This window comes from Acyrthosiphon pisum, chromosome A2, assembly GCF_005508785.2.
Source record: "Acyrthosiphon pisum isolate AL4f chromosome A2, pea_aphid_22Mar2018_4r6ur, whole genome shotgun sequence".
NCBI lineage: Eukaryota > Metazoa > Arthropoda > Insecta > Hemiptera > Aphididae > Acyrthosiphon > Acyrthosiphon pisum.
In genome coordinates this window covers 92,947,966-92,967,919 of record NC_042495.1, presented here as the reverse complement: position 1 = coordinate 92,967,919, position 19,954 = coordinate 92,947,966, and the positions used below count along the sequence as shown (strand labels likewise).

The following is a 19,954-nucleotide window of genomic DNA, read 5'->3' as shown; positions in this document are numbered from 1 at the left end:
TAAATGGCCCATCTCACTACTGAGGATAACCTCTTATCAGCGATGATGGAGTATTATTAAAAGATAAGTATAAATTTATAAATTAAATAATATTTTTGATATTTTGTAGAAACTGCGTCATATTTGACTATAGTTAAAAAACATAAATAGACATATCTATTATAGTCTATAGTAGTAGTTATTAATTAGTAATATAATAGTAAAAACATAAATTGCAATAAATAAATCTAATATATAAAATTCTCGTGTCAAAATGTTAGTTACCATAACTCCTCCGAAATGGCTTGACAGATTTTTATAAAATTTTATATGCATATGCAGTTGTTTGAGAATCGACCACTATCTATTTTTCTTACCCCTAAGTGATAAGGGTTGTCCATAAAAAAATTAAAATTAAAATAATAATAGTGTATTATATTAGTTGCTATATTTGGTTAATCTGGCATGTTTGTTGATTTGTATTATTATTTTTTGTCAATATATAAATATATATATATATATATATAAATGAATGTTTGTGTGTAGATCTGGGAAGAAGATAGGCTAATTTAAAAAGGGTTAAATTTGGTTTTATTCATCGGATTTTAGTACGGTTAGGTTAGGTTAGGATTTTGTATTAATGATTATATTAATCCACCGCAGGTGGAATTAAGTAAAAACGACAAACTTGGTATAGGTAACTTTGATACTTTAGAGTTACATCATACACTTACGTACAAACAGCACGGGGTCGACCACCTACCGCAGGTAGGTTGCCTATCTGATAATATACTGCTGCGAATCAGAATTTTTATTCCGGGCAACAGAAAAGTTAAGATAAATCTAGAAAATCATACACCGAATATTAAATAACGCATCGAACAAAGTTTGAGTCATATACAATTTGTACATCTAACGGGTAACGAAGTGCATGGGATCAACTAGTATAATATAAAGTACAACAAAAATGGAATAGATCAATAAATAGTCTACATTATAATATACACTGCCACACTGGTAAATTTATATAGGCTATATGTTACTAGTATTATTTAACAACTGTAGAGTGTTTATATATTTTATAAGATGTACTGTTAATAATTTGCACCGAAATATCATTTAGTAATCTCAAACCCACTTGCGAAAAACATCGACTAGATTTCAATACTCAAACAGTAGGGATTTCTAAGTTGTTTTTTTAGATTTTAAACACACATCATTGTAAAATCAATACATTCATCGTTCCACTCAGAATCTAAAATCATAATTAGGTACTGCTAATAAAATGAAAACAATTGTTTGATAATTAATACATTCAAATGATTTTTTTAAAACTAAAAATGATTATATTTGTTATCTAATCTACATACAATGCTATAAATGCAATAAATAATATTATTTGATGAAAAAAAAGTTAAGCTGGCAGCGGTGGGATTCGAACCCACGCCTCCGAGGAGACTGGTGCCTTAAACCAGCGCCTTAGACCGCTCGGCCACGCTACCCCCATGACGACCGATTACAAAACGGAGGTACTTTCGATACGGGTAAAATATATCTCACCTATTTTAAAACCCCATACAAAGCTCCCTTACGGGTTTTTGATTGTTACTGGTTAGAGAAGACCCCCTATGGCCAAATGGCCCTATATGACTATATGTGCTACCACTGCTGCATACAGAGTGCATGTTACACATATTTTGACTGAACGCAAAATGTCACGTACCTATAGGTAATGAAAGAAGTATAGGTAACTGTAACATAACAGTATAGGTATCAATAACAACAGAATCATTTAATCTTGCAGCTCTATCCGAATCGATTTCTACCACTATCAAACTCATAATCACCGGCCAACTGCAAAACCATATTTGAAAATGTTTGCTTATATTTTTTTCATTTCTTGTTTGTATATTAAATTATTAAAATATATTTAATTATAATTATAAATTTGTATAGAGTTACACTGTATGCTGCATGCAGTAGATCTATATCATGAAAAGTAGATTACCTGATGCTATGATAATTATGTTGGTTAACATATATGTATGTTTACTGTTTAGTTTGTTTATATTAGGGTTGACGGTTTTTTCGGTACACCGTCTATATAGGTATACCGGTTTTTGTTCAAATACCGCTGCAACGGTATACCGTAAAACCGGTACATACCTACCGTGATACCGTAAAACCAGTAGTCCACTGGTTTGGTAACGGTTTTTCGGTATACTGGTTTTCCAGTCTGTGCCGGTATTGCGGTGGTTGTGGTATATACCGGTTTTCCGGTTTGTGCCGGTATTGCGGTTTTTACCAGTATTACGGTTTTCCGGTATCATGGTTTATATAATACCTACGACCTACATGTTGCTTACTTGTATTCAATAACGCCATGAGTCATAAGTCATAAAAAACTTGAAAATCATATACAGGAATACTGAATACAGTATAATAGATACAGATCCTATAGATATTGAGATATATATATTAAATATATTTTAGTAATGGAATATAGTATTACCACCTATATATAGGGACATGATATAATATATATTATTTAGGTCTCCGATATTGTTAAAAACTTAAAAATAAATAATATTTATTATAGTATACCATTACAATACTTCCGCATTATAATGAATATTACTCTGAATTCTGATAATATGATGTGCTGGTTTCATTTAACAAGCGATACTATAGGTAGTCTTATTATTGAGGCGACTTGGGTGGCGTGGAAGTCTATACTCCAGACAGATTTATCAATAAATTGAAGTACAGACAGACGATTATTACGTTTCCTTAAAAGAAACAAACAAGCCAAATATCTAGAGAAATACATAACATAAAATTAATTAACTAATTTAGATTCTGAGTGAAACGATGAATGTATTAATTTTACAATGATGTGTGTTTTTTTTATTTTTGTGTCTGTTCACACGATAAAAAGTCGAAATAATGCTTCGATTTTAAACTTCAGTACCTTGTTCGATGGAAAAGTGAATATTGTTGGTGCGTAGGGAAGGTCAAAATTACCAATAGTTTTCAAAAGCGTCGGGAAAAACAACATAAAAATTAAGGAAAAACGGGAATTTTTACGCAAAATTGGTTATTTACAAAATCGATTTTGGTTTTTGGTGTAACTTTAAAACAAGTTGTATATACATGAAATTTTCAGTGGTCATTTATATTAGCATTTTCTATACACGATAACATTTTCAAAATGTTTTGATTTGTTTTGAACTCTTTAGGAACATTTTCTGTTTCCAATTTTATTAGTATTTTAGATTCTGAGTGGAACGATAAATGTATTGATTTTACAATAATGTGTGTTTTTTTTTATTTTTTTTTTTATTGTGTCTGTCATCACCTTTTAGGACAGTAAAAGTGCTTGGATTTTCTTCAACAGTACCTTTTCTGATAGGAAAGTGAATCTAGTTGGTACTTTGGGGGGCCAACAATAACAGCGCCGTGAAAAACAAAAGAAAAATTAAGGAAAAACGGGAATTTATATGCAAAATCTGTTTTCGAGAACATTGATTTTGGTTTTTAGTGCAACTTAAACAAATGACCGTAGGTACATGAAATTTTGACTGAATGTTTATATTAGCATTTGCTTTACACCATAAAATTTCCTAAATGTTTTGAATTATTTTGAGCTCTTTACGGACATTTTCAGTTTCCATTATTTTAGTTTTTTTTTCTATAAATATCAATAAAATTTTATTTGTTGGTTAAAAAAGCTTGAAAATTTAATAGAAGGCTCCTAGTATATTATTTCAATTGCAGATGAAAAAAATTAAAATCCATATTCACAATTTTTTTTATAAGCATCTAAAGTTCAAATATTGACAAAATACTTATAAATGACGAAAATTTGCTAATTATTTCGAGACATCAACTTACCCACTTTTTAAATTATTATTTGTTATATACACGAGTGTTTTCTGATCGTTCAGGTCAGGTTAGGTCTATAATTTAACAATTTAAAGCTATGCCCCTGCACCATATATTATAATAATATAAACTCTTGGATCCCTTTAGGTATTACGGCTGCCAACCACCTACAATGGTTCCCTATATTGTTATTTTGATCCGTTCCAAGGACCAAGATATTAATGAGTATAAGGGTTAAGGTTTTGTTGACTGTAGTAATAATACATTTATTTCCATAGTTGTAAGGGAGTGAGGAGTGTTTTCTATAACTTATAAGTTATAAGTGAGACTGTGAAGTTATTTTAGTTATAGTATTTTTTTTGTAAATGCTATTCATTGCTAAGTAGGTAAGTTTAAAATAATAACCTTTTTAGTCAGATATTATTTATACATCAATTCAAATTTGATACATAATGTTATCTTATCCTTGCGGTCAGCATTAATAGTCAATAATTTAATACATCTCGTTGCTGCTGCTGCAGGAGGAAACTTTGCAGAAGAGCAATGACGGTGACAACTGACAACAAACTAGTGCACCCACAATCTCAGTTGAGCCCGAGTCGAGGTGAAAAATATAAAATATAACTAATAGTCTAAAATACGTCTTATACAGTATACTGCAGACTTAAAAATACCAGAAACTGTCATTCAACATGTCAAACCCGTTACACGCAACGTATATCTATAAATTATAATATAAAAATTTTCTATATTAGAAGATATCAGATAATAATATATATATATATATATTTTGTTCATTAATTAATCCGCGGCAACTTAGGCCATTGGGTGGTTTTTAACTGTGTGTGAGGGTACTGTAGGTTTTTGTAAGCACGTGTGTTTTTAGTTTTGGCAGAATTTTCAAGTGGCGCCCGTAGGTATTTGGTATGCCCGGGTGGGGGATGGCGGCCTCTCTCCCCAGACACCGTGACTGCCCGAAGAGAAGTGTCGCCCGTGGTCAAGGTTCGAACCGGAGACGTTGCGCGTCGCAACCGACGTCTTAGTCCGCTCAGTCACTCCGTCCCCCATAATAATACTATGTTACCAACTTAGCACTCATTATTGTTTGTGAATTGTCATCCCATAGATAATCTAAAAAGGAAGACTTGATAGAAATTAAAATCTCAGAAAAATCTGCAGGCACCACCTCAGTAGCTTATATAGTACCACGAATTTTATTTATATAATTCATTGCAGTGAGTATCTAATGAATTTAAATTTTAATCACAATACAGGACAATATACATTTTTAGTTTTCCATAATACAAGATATTTTGTTTTAGCAGATTCAGAATGAAAAAAAAAACTTCTGTACCTTTTTTAATCCATCTTATCATTATTTGTAAATTCAACAAATAGACATAAGAAATTATTATTAAAGTTATACTTGGTAAACCGTATACGTGATTTAAACCAAATATTTGATTGTAATAAAAAAAAAAATTAACCGAGTAACACTGATGCAACATTGTTAAATATGCCCATTACTCATGTTCTATTGTTGTGTGATGTCCAAAATATATCTTAATACCTTTATAGGCTGGCATAACTCAATTTTCTATTATAATTATAATATATTGATCACAGGTAAAAAAATTAAATTTATTTTCTTGTACAATGTCGATTAAAATTCTTGAAAGGTTGGTTGATTTTGTACTTTAAACATATAAATTATAAACAACTTTGAAATGAGAGATTTCATGAAAAAATAAATAAATTATACTTTTGACTTGTGTCATTATAATAATATAATAATATAATAATCACCAGGGTACGATTTTAGATTTCGCGATGAGCCTATACCGAAAAATGCCAAACAATAATATTATATCGGATTGTGGTTTAATTTTAATCCGTGGTCTCTGGACCACCACCCGACACCGGAAGCGTGGAAACCTGCGACGACGACGCGCGCTCCGTGACCGGGCGGCGCAGCGCGGAAGCTCGTGACTTGGATGACTCGCGCGGTCGTCTGTACACCGGCGGGGCGTCGAACTTCCGCTCTCGGCGTGCGCTTGCGCGTGTACGTCCCTACTGCGCCGTACGGAAATTGCATATTATTATTGTTATTTTACTCTGTAGCTACGAGCGAAACGTCAAACCGACAACGACGACGACATCGACACCCGGAAGCCACCGCCGCGGTAGTGACGTGTATTATGTGCATACTGGTATATACGAACGGGACAACGATAATATTATAAAATTGCCGGTGTAAAGGTATACAAATCCAATAATAACAGAATAGACCTATAGGTAAACGCGATGGGCGGAGCGGCGGTTACAGCGGACGGCCGCCAGACGCCGCCAGCAGCAGCAGCAGCAGCTGTGGCGAGACGGTGTAAAAAGTAAAAACCACCGTACGGAACGAGCCGGGACGAGGTCTCTACAATAATAATAATATATTATATAAAATAATATTTACGCGCAGAGGGAGACACTGCGACGTGTGCGCGAAACGGAAACGGGGATAAAAAAAATTACAAAAAATTGCAAACTAAAGACAATAATATTATTTACTGCGACCGTCGTCGCCTGCTCCGGTCGACCACCACCAGATCTGTGCGGCTGGTGGGCGGCGACGTCGCACCACAATATAATGTATATAAATATGTACCATTCATGTATACGATATTATTATGTTTATGGCGCGGCGTACGACGATATACGCACACGATATCCGCACGCTCAGATATATATATTAATTATTCGCACGGACCGAGGCACACGCGAACTCTCCGGCGCGCCGTCAGTGTTGTCTGCGGCGTCTTTGGCGAACGTCCACCACGCGCGGCGACCCCACCGACACTCTTTCCAGAACACAGCCCCCGCGAAACTCCCGACTAGACTGTTTGTTATACAACTGCTGCCGCCGCCGCCGCCGTCGTTTTCAGTGGTAGTCGCACACCCGCCAGCAGCCTTCGCAGTTCCCGTCGACGACAGTTTCGTACAAGCGCGCACGTTGCCACCCGTCTCGTCGCACGTGCTTTTTATCTTCGATCAACCCTCGGGTGCGCGCACTGTGATAATAATACAATAATTAGTAATATTATTATTGACATCGTCTTCGTCCAGGGACTCGAAAGCCGCCAAGATGTTGGTAAGTGGCCGTCGTGTATTTTCTTATTTCTATTTATTTATTTATTTGTTGGTGTAAATTTTATTTGTTACGCATCATCATCGATTATTATCAACTACGGTTTAAAATAATATACCAGCATAATATTATAGTTACCTATTATCTTAACCGTATATTATAAACCTCGGTTATTCGAACCATACGGGTGTGTTTTTCTACCGTCGCCACGTTGCGCAGCGTATCGCATCCCTGCTAGGTATGTCGCTGTCTGTGACGCGAATCGCCCACGGTATATTTCTCGAACCGCGGTATATATTAACGATTATACAGCATATTATTATAGCATTAAATTATTAGTATATTAGAATTATAATAAATCATTGGGTAGCTTTCTAAAGAAATCGTACAATAAATGCCATAAGTGGACTATGGTTCACACAAGTTAATAATATTGAAAATCAAAAGTCGACGTTGCTGCTCTGCGCGCTATAAGGACGGCGCGGCGCGCGTCCGGACGGGATGACAAATTATTCGAGACTCGGGCAGAACAAAATATTAAATCGTTCGGAAAATAAGAAAAACAATTTTAAACGAACCACGATCACTTTAATAATTTACTAACGCTTACTAAATTTTTATATAGAGACACGCTGGCCGATTCGCGTTTAAAAAATGCACCCTGTAGGTACGCGTTCGATAACAAACGAGAAACTGGGGTCACGCGGATCGTTTTCCTGAATAGGTATATAATATGCCATTTACGGATGAAATAATTATTGTCGTTCGTCCCACGATTGATGTCTGTTCGCATACTTAAAATTATATATTACTGTCATAACGCTATCCCGTCGACGACTTAATACAACAATATATTGCGATCGTGTTAAACCATTTTATATTATTATGCACTGCCATATTCAAGCGTACGCCTACCGATAAAATTCGTTTACATAAATTGAATTTCGACGGAGACGAAATCGAACGTTTTTCGAACACTTTTACTGGTAGTAAAATATTGTAATATAAATACGGGTATAGTGACCCGCGCCGCCGTCGCGACGTCACACGCAAGAGACCTCGTTTATTGCGTCATTGTTTTTCCCGCCACCGCCGCCGCAGTCGTCACCGTTCAAGCTACGGGCACCCCCCCTAATTTGGCGCGCTCGCTAGACGTCGGCGGCGGTGCGTTTGTTAATATTTTTTTTTTTTTTTGGCACCGCCGACTCGTCTCGCCGAAATGGGTGCCGTCGCCGCGGACGTCAACCCGTTACCGCTGCACCGGAAAATGTATTTTTATGTACCGGACCGTAAGTCGGCCAGACGAACCTCATGTTTCACGTCCTCATCTATATTATAGTCGTCCGTGCACTGCAGCATGAGTACGTTGACGGTCGTAACTAGGTTATTAATTGATCGTACTCGATATAGCATACAATATTTAACTGCAATATTGGACAACAATTAAACCCTATTGTGCATGTCGTTGATTCACCGTGACAAAAATCCAGGCCGATTATAATATGGGTTTTTAATTTTTATCGTTTTATTACAATATTATATTATATCAACGCGCAAAAGTCGTTCATACACCATAGACGATAGACCAATAAATTAAGACATAATATTAGGTACCTTTGGCAAAAGATTGTTTTGCCTGTAACGACTAACGAGTAACGACAGTACCTATCTATTCATTTTCAATCGTTATGATTGGGGTAATGTTAAGTTTTACTTGATGAATTTGTGTTTCTTAGACTTCGTGTCTTTCTAGAGTAGGTACCTATTTGTTGATTTGGTGGATAATTCAAATTTAAAATTTTTACTGAATGATTTAATCGTTAAATATTTATTTAATAATACTACTAATTTGTGCTGAAATTTTAATATTACCTACCTATATTTAAAATACAAGAGTTTAAAACAATTAATTTTCTACACAGCAATACAGACTAATATTTTTAGGAAATAGGAATTGTAGATTTATAGACAATAGTAATAAATAATAATAATATAGGTAGTATACCTATAGGTAATATACATAATATTTATATATATATATATTTATTTATTTTATTTAAACGCCTACGAGAGCTCAAGTACAATATAATAATACTATTATTTACCTATGATCTTAAAATTGATACAAAACAAAATAGACGAATTAACTAAAAACATAGATTATTAATAAGCTTGAACGAGTAAATTAGATAATTTAATATAAGATAAGTTTATAATTTATAAGTATTATAATTATGAAATATTAACGAGGTTCTACTATGCATGCACTGCAGTTTTAGGGGATAAATTATTAATAGTTATGACTTATGATACAATATTCATAATAATATATTCTCCGATAGTGTACACTAAGAGGTATCGGTTTATTTGATTAAAATTAAATAATTTACTATATCAAATTAAGCATTATTTTACTAATCTTCCATCCAATTAATATATTTTATACGAGTAAAATTAAGTCATATTATTATTTTTTCGGCACCACTTAAATTCAGCTGCATATAAACGTGGTAAGTGTAATTCTATAAATGATGTAGTCCAGCTATTAAATGGAGTATCTAATACCTATGTACATGATACATTTTATGACCTACACATCAATGTATACTTTTATTATCATTTGGTAGATGTAAGTTTGTATCAAAAATAAGTAATGCATTATTATATGAAATTAATGTATAATAATATAAGACATCATTCTTTAATGTTTAAAAATAGATGAGTTAAATAACTAATTAGTAGGACACAGCTGATTTTAATTCTCTTAAAAACGAGAAAAAAATACGAATTATACACTCAGCAGACATTTTTTTAAAAAAAATCACTAATAAATGCTCTTAAAATTATTTTTAACATTGAAAAAATGTTTAATAATTATTTGTATCATATTATTATTTGTCATCTATCTTCTATTTAGCCTGAAAATTATTTCGAAAAATGTAGTTATACAAACTGTATTATAGGTGGCCACGGTGTCATATTTCTCTGATTGGTAAAAACAATTAATAAAAATAGAAGTATGATAAGGAAAATTAAATAATCTTTTAGAATGAATTTTATAACTACATTCGTCTAAAAATTACTTAAAAATATAAAAGTTCAAAAAATTCAAAATAAAAGTTACATTTTTTAATTCCTTGATGTATGAAATAAACTTTGTGCTTGAAAAGCAATGTTTCGGACATTCAGAAAAAAATACAATTTGCATTTAAATCCGTTTCCTAATAATAAGTTTTTTTTTTTTTTTTAACATTTATTTAGAAAATATACAATCTGTAAGGTTATTTACAATAGGCATATATGCGGTGTTTATGTGATTTTAACGTGAGTTTACATGATTTTAAGGAACTACCCAACAGTAGTACTTATGGCTTGAGGGGATTTTTGTGTGGGTAACGAGAGTTTATTTTTTTTTTTTTTATTATGTTATTGTTAGGTCTCTGCACCAGTTTCTTTTCAACCTTCTTGGCGGGTCACCAGGTATGTTGATAGAGTCGAAGGCAAGGATCAGAGGGTTTGAGTGGTTTGCTAGACGGGAGCGGAATAATTTGTAGGATGATTTTGCTACCTCTGGAACTGTTTGGATGTTTAAATCAGTGTGAAGTGTGTGATTTGAGGTGTAAAAAGGTGCTTTTTGTAATCATTCGTAATGTTATAGATTGAAAACGTTGTATTTTATTAATGTTTGACTTCTTAGCAGAACCCCATAATTGGATTCCATACGCCCACATCGGTTTTAGCAGAGTTTTGTATAATAGGAGTTTGTTTTTAAGGCTAATTGTGGAGTTTTTACCGAGGAGCATATGGAGGGATTTTCGTCTGATGTTTAATTGGATTCGTTTTTTTTTTTAAGTGTTCGGCCCAGGTTAAATTAATAATAAGTAAAGTCATTAATTGATTACTTCGGTGGAGAATACCTACAATCCTTACTAAATTATTATTATTTACTACATTTTAGATCATTGAAATTGGATTATAATGATAGTATACTATTTTTGAAAAACGTAATTTTATTACTCGATATTAACATAATATATTATGGTCGAGTTCATACGAAAGATATTATTACCAGTTTTATTTCTGAAAAAAAATTAGAACTCGTGTATTTGATTGTACTTGATATTGAACCTGATCGATCAGAAAACACGTCACTGTCGTTGTATAATATAATATGTTCTAGTGATTGAAAACAAGGGCGATTGTAACTTCTACCGATAATATGTTTATACTTAAACACTACCTATATACAGTAATACTTCACCAGTCTTGTGGGATTTGAAAAAATGGTAGCATGTGAAGTCCACCGGTCAATAGTTATTGTATTTTATATCATTTTAATTTATAAATTACAATATATTAGGTATATAATAGGTATGTAAATAATAGTATAGGTGATAATTTTAAAGTCATGTTGTTCGTTGCAAACAAAACATAATATTATGTCTACCGGTAAGCGTACATGGTACACATTATGATTTATAAATAATTATATTATTTATATTTTATATTATATAAGTTGTACCAACAACGTATATCATTAGCTACGGGTGAGTGATGATGACATATTTAAGTGGAATAGTACACACATAAATACACAACTACACAGGTTATACCTATCAAATATAATCTTATTGATTGTTTCATTGTCAACTTGTATCGGTAGACTTATATGGTGCTTACAAGTTACAGTGGAGTATTTACAGAGGGTGATCTGAGTGCGATATACCACCCTCAGTGACTTTTTAGATCTGAAGGGAGCAATGGACCTACTGGTTTTACAATGCGATGAGTTGTGTGTCATCACCTTTTGTAGCAGTAAAATGCTTGAATCCTCTACTTTGAGTGTGGTTTCTTATATAAAAAATTCATTCTAGTTGGTATTTTGGGGTGATAAAATTTTCTTAATGATCTAGAAAACTGAAAAAAAATTTCTGAAAAACTGAAATATTTCACAACATCAATTTTTTGATATTTTGGCTTTACCTAAGAGCTAGACATTTTAAATTGTCGACTTTTTATAATATTTTTTTTATTTATGTCGATTATTTTTATTCCTACATCAAAAAACTTATTACAAAGTTCCTCATAGGTTATTTTTTATGGAATTAAAAATATTTTAGCGTAAAGCTGCATTGTTTTTTTTATGAGTGTTTAAAGTTAGAATTTTGTTCGTTAAAATAACGAAAATTTGTCAATTGTTATACATTATTATGATTAAAAATGCAAATAATACTTAATTGTAATACCTGAGGCTTGGAAATAGATAATTGTTTAAATTTAAAAAAAAAAAACTAAATTGAAACTCTGAAAAATTAACATCAATCTGTTTGTTGGACAGCAAAAAAATTAATATTATGGATAAACAAACAAATTCCATGTACCTAATTTAGTCCATTGGCCAATCAGTGAACCTCACGTAAATCACAGATTAATCAACAGCATCTTTTCTGATAAGAAGTGAATCTAGTTGGTACTTTGGGGGTCAAAAGTAAAAAATTCTCAGTAGTTTTAAAAAGTGCCGTGAAAAACAAAAAAAAAAAGGTGGGTAAGTGGATGACGCTCTGCTGTACAGTAGGTTACAAGTGGGTCACTGTATAATGGATATTATTAAATTTGAATTCAATGATATAATATCACTGTATAAGAAAAACGATTCTGAGCGGAGACGGTTTGTCAGTCTAGTTATTAGACATACATATTATACTATAACCTAACCTAACCTATAATAGGTATCAATAATAAATTCCAAATTAATCATATCACAATATCCATTAGGTAACGCGTTATACATCAACAACAAACCGTGGTACTATCATAGGTATATAATATAGTATACTTTAGAAGTTTCAAGTACTCACGAATAATATTATACAATCCAAACAAAATATTTAAAATAGTTATTCCAGGTTTTTTAATATGTACTCCCAGACAGCATTTTGTAATGATAATATTCTAATAGTATTATAATGACGTTATACTAATATTATTCGTGATTATAATGTTATAATAATATTATTAAACAAAAAATTGCCATCTGGGCTGTTGTCCAAATTTGAACTTAAAATGACTATAAAAATAAACTATGCTTATGTATTTCTTAGAATTTTTGGTAACAGAAGTAAATATTTACGTGGAATCTTGTTTTAAATTTTCAATCCTTAAATATAAAAGTTGAATATTTTATAAATTTTTAACTACAAAATAATTATTCAATTTTAAATTTGATAAATTTTGTCAAGATTTTAACTTCAAATGCTTATAAAAAAAAATTGTGCCTATGTATTTGTAATATTTTTCAACTGATATTGTAACAATATATCAGGAGCCTTGTATTAATTATATATTTTAATTTAGAAAAAAAAACTAATTAAATTGGAAACTGAAATTGTCCGTAAACAGCTCAAAACAAATCAAAATATTTTGAAAATTTTATCATGTATAGAAAATGGAAATTTAAACAACCAGTGAAAATGTCATGAATCTTCAGTCATTCGTTTTAATGTTACAGCAAAACCAAAATCAATTTTCTCGAAAACAGATTTTGCGTAAAAATTCCCGTTTTTCCTTAATTTTTCTTTTGTTTTTCCCGGCGCTTTTGAAAACCACTGGGAAATTTAAATTTTGACCTCCCCAATGCACCAACGATATTCACTTTCTGATCGAACAAGATACTGAAGTTGAAAATCGTAGCATTATTTCGACTACTTATCGTGTACACTATTTTTAACCTTTTCAGGGTAGGAGACTTTTCTCTGCCGATGACACTGTCACAGGTAATACGACCAAAATCTTAGTTAAGAAATTGCAATTTGAATAGATGCCTTCATCACACAACTTCAAAAGTTCTATATTATCCAATATACATCGTACATTGTATTATTACTGTTGCATTTGGCTTTCCATAGTTCAACTTCAGACTTGAATATATTTTCGTTGTTGTATGTTCGTATTTAGTAATTTTGAATATTTTCCCCATAAATATGACGTTACTTTTTGTAGTTCTTCTGTATCTAATTGAGATATTTTTTTGGAAGTAAAGATGATTAAACTATTTCTATCGGAACAGTATTTTTATTAAATCTTTGGTTGAAATCTGAAATAATGGCATCTAATAATGGGATAAACATATTTTTTCTATAATAATCTTCAACTGTATCAGATGGGACGCTGGACCTACAAGTTTGTTTCACTGATAGTCTTGGCATACAAGGAACGATATTAATTTTTTCTAAAATTTCTAGAGTGGCATCTTTCATTCTGTATCATTTGTTTAGTATTATTAATTAACTCAGTGGCGTTGTTCACATTGAAACTTTGTTTTTGGAGTGCTTTACTTAGGGAATGTGTTATCGTAAAAATTAAATTAATAATTTTTACAGAGACGATAAAGTCAGTAGATGTCAAGCAACGAATAAAGCAATGTGATTTTGAAAAAGAAGTCACATCATCCCATGTACTTATATACATTCTAAAGCCGGCAGTATTTGTAATAAATTATCATTAAAAAAAATTAAAGATTCGTGTCGTTCTACCCATCTTGTATCACATAAGCCACTCAACTCGGAACCTAATTTTTGCTTGAGAACAAAATTTCTTTTAGCTGAACTATGGAAAAAAGCAATTATTTCTTTAATTGTACACCAAAGCAGTTTCTGATACTTGGAATATTTGCTGACTTAGCTAGTACCAAATTCAATGCATGACTTCGGCAAAGAGCTCTGGTGGCATTCTTTGTATGCTTTCTTATTTCAGAAACGGCACCAGCTTGTTCTGAAGCCATAACACTGCAAGTATCAGTACAAATACCAACACAGTAATCTAAGTTCAATCCATTTTGGTTCATTATTTTAACAACAGTTTTTCCTAAAAAGTGCCAGTTATTTTCGGTTCAACATCATTTTCTAAATTTTCGAAATTAATTTTATGGACATCAACAAAGGAAATAAAATCTTCTCTGACTGAATCATTGTTGAAATATCTTAATACTAAATTTAATTGGGAAATGTGGAATATGTCGGTTGTTTCATCAAACATAATTGAATATAATTTATTATCAGAAATTTGCTTTAACATTTTATTTGAAATAATTTTCCCACAAATATCAATTAACTCATTTTGTATGGTTTTAGAAATATAAGTGGCTGTTTGTGAACTATTTTGTAAATGATTTTTTAACTCGTTATCTCCAGCTCTAACACGCATTCTCAAAATAGCACGAACATTTCCTTCGTAATACTTCATAATAGTTTTCAGGTTCATCAAGCAGATTTCCGTCATCTCTATGTCATGACCTCTAAATGGTATGCTTTGTTTACCCATAGTAATAATAGTATCAACGATTAGTAATAATTGTGAACGATTTTCCTTTATTTGTTTTAACCTATGATCATCTATTAATTATTTCTAGTTCTGGCCGATCATACATTTTTAAAAAGTCTTTTGAAGCTTTAACCGAATTTTTATGATATATAGTATTTTCATGTCTTATAAGTGCTCCATCTTTTCCAATAAGTTTAGAAAAGGAAACAAGATGATATTTTACTAAATAGCCTGCTTCGCTGTTACATTTATAAGCTCCCACTTGTTTATTTAAAACGGATAAGGTGCAAAATTTACAATAAATGCTTTTTTTCAATGGTGAGTATATTATCGATGAAAATCTTTGAAAATGATAAAATCTTAAATAATATTTTACAATATTTCCTTTCTTTAAATGTTCAGAATATGGTAGTGGATCATTTTGATGTAGAATTAATGGATTTGTAAGCAATTGTTTTCTTATGATATCAGTGATAATAGTTTTTGTCTCCAATAAAACACCAATATCATTACATTCATTATTCGCAGGACTCTCAGAATGAAGTTGTAATAAATTACTTACTTTTAATTCTTCTTCATCACCTTTACCCTCAAATATAATATATTTTTCTAACTGCAGTTCTATTAACAGTTTTAATATCAAATATAAGTTAATAAACAATTTTTTTTTTTTACGTATTTAGTAATCCATTAATACCTTGATTTTTCACTGATTTCACTAGCGAGAGTGAGGCTAGATGGTGATTAACATCATTTTGATCTTTTTTTTGTTTTTTATTGAACATTTCTAGAATAGGATTACACTTTCGTTTAGACATTATAACATGGCAAAATTAAATTATAACACACACACTATACACTTTGATGCGTAGAACACAATTAAACTGGAAATCTAAAGAGTACTAGCTATTTTATGGTAACTATTATACCGTACCACCTACATACAAAAAGATAAGATAAATGTATTATTGTACCTATGGTGTAAGTTACACACAATATAATAAAAAAATAATAAATAAATTAAAGGCTTAAACTGGCTCGTCAATTATATTATCATCTTCATAAAATCAAACTTAGTATTTGGAAAGAAAATCGTTCACGTTCAAATTTAGTGAACGATACGTGATCATCACTCGTTTTTTTTTCAAATAGAACGTGAACGACGTTTATATTTTTAATAAATATAATATGTATACATATTGGTTAACATTTAAATAATATTTAAATATTATATGATAACATTTTTTCTATTATAATATTCCTATTAAATTTATTTGATTATACGAATTATACAAATTATATACATGACATTTCAGTGGGCAAGGCCTGACATAAAACCAAAATAATAATATGATTTCCACGATTTTGTATTAGTATTTGAATGATTAATAAAAAATAAAATAAAACAATTTAAATTACCGACCAAATTAAAGCATTCATTTTTTTAAAGAACGTGAACGAATTACATTTTTTAGTGAACTTATCAAACTTCTGAATACTGAACATAGTATATAGTTTTTCTCACTTAAATAAAAGTCTAACAAAAATATCAACTCTCCATTTAATTTATTTTTATGTGATATACCGAATACCAAATTTGAAAATAACCACACGCTCTTTATTTGAAATTAATGTAATTTAAAACAATCAAAATTTGTCTGCCTACATAAAATTTATTGAATCATTTTTATTTTATTTTTCCCAATACAAGAAAATCCTAAAAATCCCTAAAATCATTTTACATATTATAATTATTTTCAAAGATTTTTATGATGATTTTCAATTATTTTTATTGAATATTTATTATTAATCAGTGGATAATAAATAAAAGTATGCAGTTATATAATTATATGTATTAAAAAAATGTATATTTGAATAGTTATAATATAAGCTAACATATTTTATTAAAATATACCTATATTATTATAATTATAGGCGTAGCTTTATTTGTGTACATTTAGTCAAATTACTAATTTATAAGTAACATAAAATTACAATACCTATTTATAAGTATTTAAAATATCGATAAGTGTAGACGTTAACCGAAATATAGCGAGGTTCCCCTATATCGTATGCCACTCTATTCTGCTCATCATTACTTAAACACTTAAGACTCCTAAGCTACTCGTTGAATATTCGATTTTTAGTTTTTACAGTACTCCTAAAATTCTGCTCCGCAATAAGAAATTAAAAATATACGTTATAATTATTAAACAATTTTTTTTAATTATTAAAGTTAAACAATTTTAACAAAAAATAGTTAAAATATTCATACTTTTTTCAATAAAAATTGTAAAGACGACATAAAATTATAAGTAATAACAGAAACTATTAGGTACGATTATATAAATAAAAATGTATGATTTAAATCAAATAAATATTTTCATAATAATTCATTCCGCAGCCACTGGGTGCAAAAAAACCATGGTTTCTTTTATCAAATACTCGTGTTTTTTCTACTCATAGCAAATAATGATCATTGTGTCAACTGATTCAGATATTATATCAGATAATATAACGCATTTTATATATTACCCATTAGAATTTGTACTGGTTTTCATTTAATTTTTCTATTTTTTATGATTATTCATGGTATGACTTGGGGAAGGGCGTCCTGAGAAACCCTTGGTTAAAATAGGGCACCGCGAGCCAATAGAGTTTGGGAACTTCTGGCTTAATGAAACAATGAGTGTTCTTCTATAACAGAATTACTCAGTATATTATTTGATTTACACTGAAAATATAACTCTCATCATAATATTCATAATAATAAAAACATACGCTGATTTGAAAATGATCTTATTGCTATTGCCTATTTAGGCATCAAGATTATTGTGAACATGAACATTGTAATCAAATCATTTATTATTTCATATTAAGAAAATGTATTGTTAAAATGATAGTACCTAAATAAATAATATTTTTAATCAATGCTACCACCTACCTAATATAGTAACAGTTGTAATTAACCGAGTAATTAACAATATTGTTTTTAATACAGTGCCTATAATCATGTCAGTGTATTATTAATAACCTCAGTTAACGTTGTCAAATTATAAAAATCGTTTGAAGTTCATATTATAGGTTTAATAACTTAGTAATGTCTGAAATATGAATCGTAAAATTACGCTAAGTACCATTTATTCAATTTATTCATGAATAAATAATGATTACCTTGTACCTTATTTGATCACATGTCTTATCAATACAATGATAAAACATAACAAATTAATTGATAAATATGAACTTAATTAATAAACTGAATTCGATTTCTCCGATTTTGCATAAAACATAATATTGTCATCTAGCTTAAGATATTAAAATTTAAAAAATATCATAATTCGCATCAAAATAATACCAAAAATCAATTTCAATTTTCGACCAAACACAGACAATGTTGTTACCCTTTGATAATAGGTATAATGTCTCTGATATTTAAACTAACAAAGCTATAGGCCGAACGACTGAACGTACATTTGAAATGCTACGCATTGGTAAGACCGCAGAGATAACAAAATAATGCGTGAGAGATGAGATTCATTCTTTATAAAAATAGTTTTTTGAGACGTGATGAAACGTTATTTTGATAAGTATATCTACCTATACCTACGCATGTACGAGAGAAACGATACCTATAGTAGAATATTACTTTACGATAAAACTAGCAAATAATTGCTAAAATGATTTAGTCCAGTATCGTTTTTATGAAGCGAAAATAATATACTTATTATAAGAGCAGGACACCTTACAAACGTGCAACAATGTATATGTTACGTTAACGATAATCCATTTTCTGTTATTTTAGATTCTAGGAGCCTCCGATGAATGTATTGATTCTACAATGATGTAGTATGTATTTTTGTTTTTTGTTATTTTGTTTTTATTTTAGATTCTGAGAAAAGCGATGAATATATTGATTTTACACCGATGTGTGTTTTTTTTTTTAATTTTTAATTTTCTTATTATTATTTTTATTTATTAGATTTTCTTCAACAGTATCTTTTTTGATAGTCTAAAAAAAACTTAGATGCATGACATTGTTGCAGAATATTTAAAATTAATGCGAGGTATGAGTATTTTAAATTTGTAAATTAGTTGTAGCCTGTAGGTACATCTTATGAACAATTCTTAACATCTTGTTATGTCATCTTGCAGTCTTGTACAAACAATGAATACAATTTTAAAATACTCATAACTCGCTTTAAAATAAAAATATAATAAAAATCCTATGAGATGCCCTGAATAATATTACCTTTAAATTTTATAAGAGGTAATAACACTCTTTTTTAGAAATGATTACATAGTAAAATGTATTATTATTTATTGTGAACGTAAAATTTGCAATGTTGACGTTTGTAAGACAGAAACAACATAGTGGATGTGGCGTCCTATAAAGTTATTCTTCAAAATACAAGTTGTATTTAATTATCAAAATGAGCTACATCACTGCACCATGTATACCCTCTTACTATCAACACATTTGACGTAAATACTAAATAGTACATATAGGACACACAGCTTCTATTTCTAATAAATTCTTTCAATTACAGACTACAGCAGAGGGACGACGGCTGTTATAACCTGATTATTAGCATCTTTCTGGAAACAAATTACATTTTACTTACATAGCCTTCT

The 19,954-nt window shown here is 30.5% G+C and overlaps 1 protein-coding gene and 1 non-coding gene across 2 annotated transcripts in view; both read right to left on the bottom strand.

The window, feature by feature from the left end:
- LOC100164485 (solute carrier family 22 member 21) overlaps nt 1-16,152 on the bottom strand; it is a 42,717-nt gene extending 26,565 nt beyond the window's left edge. The window contains exons 1-2 of the mRNA XM_029490954.1: nt 16,017-16,152; nt 15,882-15,940 (exon numbers count right to left, since the gene is read on the bottom strand). Coding sequence (XP_029346814.1) covers nt 15,882-15,940; nt 16,017-16,137 — 180 coding nt within the window. The 5' untranslated portion in view covers nt 16,138-16,152. The remainder of the gene's footprint in view (nt 1-15,881; nt 15,941-16,016) is intronic.
- Nucleotides 1,400-1,481, bottom strand: TRNAL-AAG. Its single transcript has one exon. It is a non-coding gene; the product is annotated as a tRNA-Leu (tRNA).
- Nucleotides 16,153-19,954: the final 3,802 nt, after the last annotated feature.